At 54.9% G+C, this 6,139-nt stretch overlaps 3 protein-coding genes across 3 annotated transcripts; 2 read left to right on the top strand and 1 right to left on the bottom strand.

The window, feature by feature from the left end:
* Positions 1-568: 568 nt before the first annotated feature.
* Positions 569-1,722, bottom strand: NGA_0085200 (two component transcriptional family; the record flags this gene model as incomplete). Its single annotated transcript, XM_005855255.1, has 2 exons — positions 1,122-1,722; positions 569-994 (listed from the first exon to the last, which is right to left on the bottom strand). Exons 1-2 carry the CDS (start codon positions 1,650-1,652, stop codon positions 569-571), a joined length of 957 nt encoding a protein of 318 aa, XP_005855317.1. The 5' UTR covers positions 1,653-1,722.
* Positions 1,723-1,999: 277 nt separating this feature from the next.
* On the top strand, positions 2,000-3,679 carry NGA_0085800 (rna-binding s4). Its single transcript, XM_005855261.1, has 4 exons — positions 2,000-2,612; positions 2,839-3,003; positions 3,197-3,274; positions 3,468-3,679. The coding sequence occupies exons 1-4, from the start codon at positions 2,052-2,054 to the stop codon at positions 3,639-3,641; spliced, it is 978 nt and encodes a 325-aa protein (XP_005855323.1). The 5' UTR covers positions 2,000-2,051; the 3' UTR covers positions 3,642-3,679.
* A 729-nt stretch (positions 3,680-4,408) lies between these two features.
* Positions 4,409-5,824, top strand: NGA_0085700 (uncharacterized protein). Its single transcript, XM_005855260.1, has 3 exons — positions 4,409-4,584; positions 4,846-4,986; positions 5,142-5,824. Exons 1-3 carry the CDS (start codon positions 4,429-4,431, stop codon positions 5,202-5,204), a joined length of 360 nt encoding a protein of 119 aa, XP_005855322.1. The 5' UTR covers positions 4,409-4,428; the 3' UTR covers positions 5,205-5,824.
* Positions 5,825-6,139: the final 315 nt, after the last annotated feature.

The following is a 6,139-nucleotide window of genomic DNA, read 5'->3' as shown; positions in this document are numbered from 1 at the left end:
GGGAGGACGGGAGGGCATGGCCCAGGCGGGGATTGAGGGCGAGTCGCAATGTGGGGAGGGAGGAGAAGGTAGGGAGGGCAGCGAGGGAAGAGGCTCCGGAGGGCGAGAGGGATGGGGAGTGGATTGGCACGCCCTGGCGCGGGCTCTGACGTGGGAGGCATATGTCCGGGGCAGTACGGACAACATCGGGGTTTTGATCGTGGATCTGAATCGCTGAAAAAAAAAGGGGCCAGAAGCATGAGCCCTCTTTGCCAGACGTGCACATAGTTCCATGTAAAAGAAAATGAAAAGGGGATGGAAGCCTTTTACATAGATTTGTTGGCAGAGATAAGATTGATGCCAAAGAAAAGAAGTGCAGCGCCAAGACCTGAGCACGTGTGTTCATGGGTACTTTTGTCTGCCGACAAAGAGACGACTCCATCACCCCCCCACGCATGCGCGGTTAATGAGGAAATGAAGGCTCTCTTTCATCCGTCCTTCATGACTGAAGAACTCCTTTCCTTCCTAAGCTCCCCCCCCCTTTCCACCCACCCCCCGACAACAAGAAACCAACGGGGACGCCGGCCCCCTACTCTGTCACCAGGTCATTGTCCAAGGCGACCCGGATGAGCTCCCCCCGCAGGTCCATCTCCAGCTTCTCCAACAAGGACCGGACTGCGTTGCCCACCGCCGCTGAGCTGCACCCAAGGGAATAGGCAATCTGCGCATCCGTCATACCCCGACAGAGCAAATTCAAGACCGCCTGTTCCGTAGGGGAAAAGGACGGCGGCGGTCCTTCCAAGGTCACGGTGGACGGGAGGAGGCGGCGCTGGTGTTGCGCGTAGTGGAGGACGGCACCTTGCAGGGTATTGACCAGGTCTTCCACGCGTTGCCGGGTATGGGCGGCGCCAGTGAAGGTGGCTTGAATGCTTGGGTAGGTAGCCCGGTCGGGGGGAAAGACAGCACGGGCGCCTAGCTCCAGCATGGCCAGACGCCGAGACCTATCGTTCGAGTCCTGTGTTGTTAAGATGCGACGTGGAGCGGTGGAGGTGTCACCAGGGAGGTACGTGCGTGGTACTGCGTGCATGAGCATGACAGGCGCCGGCACCCGACCCATCCTCTTTCGTGGCCAATATCCTTACCTCCAATTCGCCCCCTTCCTCGGACCTCACAGTGCCCTCCTGGATGGGTTTAGAAGGCGCTGGGGACGGGGTAGGGGTAGAATCGCAAATAATGAGCACGGGGATCAGCCACAAATCTGGCAGTCGCTTCAAGCTGGTCAGGAAGCCTTGGATGTGGGACGTGGAGAGATGGTCGCTGATGAGGATTCCTTCCGGTCGTGTGCTTTGAACCATCTTTGCCAGGCGTGTGAGGGTCCGGCAGGAGCGGACGAAATAGCCTTGGCTGCTGAAATATCCTTCTATGTCGCGGGCGTAGGACTCGTTGCGCGTGGCCAAGAAAAGGACGGGGAAGTCGGGTTGGGAATGATAAATTTCGTCCGCCCGCCAGGTAAGACCCGCATGCAAACAGGTCTTTGTACAAGAAGATGGGCATGGACGCAAAGAAATGACAAAGGAGAAGCAATGGGTAGGAAAGAGGAGGAGGAGGAGGAGGTAGGGGAGGAAGGCTGTACAAGGGATAACGCGTCCACAAATTTGAACCGACGACGGCATGGACGTCAACTTTCCGAGTGAAGACAAGAGGTAGGCCGCATCTTTGTCATGGCATGTTTCTTACGCCTGTCATGGTAATCACCAGCAAGGAATAAGCGTCCGGGTTTGGGAAAGGAGGCTGTATCGAGTGGAACATGAATCGCCACGGCCGACGACGTCATACTCCGGTGAAAGGCTGGCCTATGCCCGTGCATGGTGCGTCGGACGAGCAGTATGTGCACCAAGGCATGTCGTGGATAGTCGTTTTTTGTTGTGAGACGACAGGTTTGACTCTTCGCTCTCGTAAAAGTTTTGGCCGGACAGCTATCAAAGACACGATAGTTTACCTCCCCACCCCCCTTTCCGCTAAACCACACAGGCAGTAGGCTTCTGCTTTCTTTTTCGATCGGACGTCGAGAGATGTCAGAGCCCTGTCATTGGTCAGTCAGGAGAAGAGGGCCCTTAAACCATGTGAGACTCCTGCTGTTGGCCGTTCTGGCAATCATGGTACCCGTGCCTGCGTTTGTCTCGATCTTTCCTGCTCCGCCTCGGGCGCCGCGTCTACATGCTGGTGGCGGAGGCAACAGCGTAAATCGGGAAGAATTGCGGAAAAGCCTGGTTGCCGAAGGCCTTGACGACATCTTGGCGGCACGCGCTGTGGAGGCAGCGGACAAAGCCGTCAGCATCTGGGAAATGCAGGTGATAGACTTTTGTCGGCCCCCCGAGGTAGCGACCATGACCAGAGTCCTTGGTCGGGTCGCCGACCTGTCTATCACCTGTGACGGAGGCTTTCCCCAAGCTGAACGGCAACGTGTATTTTTCTCTCGTGCGCTCGACTATGCGGTGGACGAGGAAGACGCACGCAAGGAACGGGGAGGCTACCTAGCTGCCATTTCCGTGGAAGGTAACTTTATTTTCGATCGGGCCACCCACCGGGATTTTCTGGGCGCATTGCTGGGGACAGGCATAGCAAGGGAAAAGGTAAGCTCTGGTCGGGGCTCAGAAAAGCGTGCAGGAGAGGAGATTTGCCGGACAGATGATTGGATTGGAAGGGCTTGTGATGGGGTCGGAGGGGCTTGTCAAGTCACCCAACGGATAAGACATGGTGCCCGGTACATAAAGCACCGGCCCCTGGTGTCATAGGAAGCCCCACGCCACGCCCCTGGGGTTGTCTAACTCCCGGCTTCCCGGCGCTCGGCATGAACAGGTCGGAGACATATTGCTCCAAGGCGAACGCGGCGCGCATGTGGTCGTGGCGCCTGACGTTGCCGAATATGTGGTGCTCTCTCTGGCCGCGGTTCGAAGCGTGCCTGTCAAGAACAAGCCCATTGCCTTGGCTGACTTGGGAGTGCGGCCGCCCGTCACGAAGGAGGTTCGTGTGGGAGTCAGGGAAAGAGGGCGGGGGGGAGGGAGGACGAGGAGGGGTGAGAGGGGTAAAATCGATGAACATTGATGGTTATTGACTCAAAAGTAGTGCTGTTGAATGAGAGATATGGTAGGACGGCCTCCCGAGCCCTTTAAGCCTTGCCTTCTTATCCTCGTCACACCCTGACCTACCCGTGTAGATGCAATCTGTGGAGGCCTCCATGCGCCTGGACGCCGTCGCCAGCGCCGGGATGGGGATGAGTCGGAGTAAATTGAAGGTGATTGAGCCGCTGTTTGGAGGGGAGTGGGGGCGTTTCTCGTTTCGGTATCAAGGAGCGAGTGCGCGTCGGCGGGAAGCACCTCAAACTGCGAGCACGCATTAGCTACCTACAGAGCGCGTGTGTGTGTAGTGTAGCAGGCCTGGACGCGCTCTTATGTGTCCTTATCTTTCCTTTGTCCCCCCCTCCTCAGGATATGATAGAAGGCGGAGACGTCCTAGTCAACTGGAAAGAAATCACCTCTGCGAACGCGCAGCTCAAGGGCGGGGACATTGTAACCATTCGGGGGAAGGGGCGTTTGGAAGTGAACGAGGTGGAGACGACAAGCAAAGGGAAGTTTCGTGTAAAGATGACGAAATTTGTCTAATTTTGCGAGGAGTGCAGCATGAAAGAGGAGTTCATAAGAAGACTGGAACTGTGCAAATTAAAGATTGAATGTGCCAGGACTCGAAAACTGAAAGCATAAACACTGTTTAGCACTCGAACTTGTTTTTAACTTTTAAATTGCCTTCAGGACAGGGTAATAAAAAACCAGGGGACTTGTTGTTTTATACAACACATTATAAGCTGTATCTCAGGAACAGGGAAAAAGCCATGGCCCCCGATCAAAGCGCAAAGCAACCTCGTGCGACCCCAACACCCCCCCTCGGACGTCAAAACATCTGCATGACAAGTCAAACAAAAGGCACCAATCGAAAAAAACTGAAATTGCATGGAGCATGGCCGTGGAAGGCGGCATTTAGCAGTCCCGGGAAAGGACGTGGCTTGGGAGGAGATCGTTGTCGTTTCGATCTCTGAGGGGAGTTTCGCGTCAGGCGATTTATAAAAAAAACATGCCTGAGACACCTCTGTCCTGCTCCGGCAAATGTAACACACCTGTCCAACAAAAATTGCCACGCTTCTGTCTATTGTGCGTGCTTTTCATGTGGTGGGAAACCCGCCCTCCGCCCCGCGGCCGCTAAGCTCGCACTTTCGCTCCCCCCGCTCTCCCAATATCCACAAAATCCAGTCTTGCTTCTTTTTCTCTGACACGCCCCTCACCGACTCGTTTGAAGGCCGCACGTGCCGTCCCAGCACGGAAGATCCTTGAGACGGGAAGATTCACGCCGCATTGTTCTCACGGACCCATTCTTCCAGCATACCCGCAGATCCGTATGGGCAAAGCCTACCAGTCCTTGTCCGCGTCGTGGCAGTTTTTAGCCGCCTTGGTTCTATTCCTTCTCGCACATGGCAACTGTGACGCCCCCCCCCCCGCGCAAGACTTGGGAGGAGAGACAGATGCGCTCAACCTCGTAAATCACCGCGCCTTGGTAAGTGATTGGTTTGGTGTGATGCGTGTCTAATTTGACGTCACTATCAAATAGAAGTGCGACTTGAGCTTGCACGGATGGATAGTGTGCTGAGGCCGGATGCGCTGTAATCGGCCCAGGTTTTGGGGAAATCTTCGTACATAGTGCTACCCTCTCAAAGCAGATGGTCATTCCAGACTCGAGGCCCCTCGTTAATTCCTTTCAAGGTGTGCATACTGACCATTTCGTGTGAACGCACTTTCTGACGCATACACTCTCCAGCGGCGCCGACTTGTGACGGCGTCGGAGGTCCTCTCGGAAGGACAAGGGTACAACCCCAACCTGGACAATCAATCCTACTACGAGCCCCTGCCCCCCTCGTCTCAAGAGCAGTACCAGCAGCGGGCACAGCACCGTTCAAGCGTAAGTAGATGTATAGCAAGGTCTTCTGCAGACCTGTTAGTGTCACGGAAGGGAGTCTTCAGACTCGTCGAGGGAGCACAGAGAAATTGGTTTCCGTCCGCATGAGGGCTTCCGGATCTAAAGCTCTTTTTCTTTCCTGCGTCCAACATTGACAGACGGAGGCCCACAGCGATGATGAAAACGCCATTAATTTGCGCAGCGGGGGTGTACGGATGTAAACACATGCCAGCGTGCTGATGGCTCCGTGCATCTACCCAAGCCGCTCGTTGCTCCTCGATGAGAGGGAATGCTTGAGAGGGCGAATGGCGCAGGCGCGAAGGATCTATATTGGAAGATGACTGGGCTTTGAAGACGTCTTTTGATGTAAATATGCCAGTAGAAGTGCACGGCATTGTAGTACCAAGAAACGAATTTGTGGGGTGAGGCCCCTGGAGGCAAAGGGTAGATCGCCAAGGCGAAGATGGCCTGGCCCCTCTGTACATGTGGAAATTGACATAGCTAATGAAACAAGTAAGCGAATGCGTGGATCGGGCAGACATTGCATTGAGGTCCAGTAACAGCTCCCCGTCATCGAATTAACCCGAACGAATCCAGGCGACATAATCCGGCCGTGACGGTCAAAGGAAAGGAACAGGAAAAGGTGCAGAAAGCACGTTGGAGACCACGTGTTGGTGCCACGTCCCACGTGTTGTCACGTGCTTATACAGTTGCTTTCAAGGCATTAAATGCCAGCTTTTAACAAATTTCCTTCTAAAGCACAATTGGTGCGTCTTTCCTATTCCCTGTGTACCACTCTATACCCTCCTCAGGCGTCGCTCACGCCATCTTCCGCAAATTTCTAATAGAAAGAGACAGATACATTAATCGTCAGGCGATCGAATGAGAGCACACGCGCCTTTATATGGAACATCCCCCACCCCCAAGCACTCTTTACGTTGATTCCTCCCCCGCATCCGCGCTTCTTCCCCCCCACTGGCGCAATCTTCCCAGAATTGCGCGTGAGAAGTGCCTTCAGCTCAAGGATGACAGCGGTTCTCGTCAGAGATCTGCTCTCCATTTCTTAGGAGGCAGTCAGAGAGATTCCCATTGTGCATTGTTCTTCATCACCAGGCCTGTCTCCTTCCCGACCCCCTCTGTTTACTTTCGGTCCCCT

This window comes from Nannochloropsis gaditana, assembly GCF_000240725.1.
Source record: "Nannochloropsis gaditana CCMP526 unplaced genomic scaffold scaffold243, whole genome shotgun sequence".
Lineage (NCBI taxonomy): Eukaryota > Eustigmatophyceae > Eustigmatales > Monodopsidaceae > Microchloropsis > Microchloropsis gaditana.
Note: the sequence above shows the minus strand (reverse complement) of the source record. Positions and strands in the feature narration are given on the sequence as shown.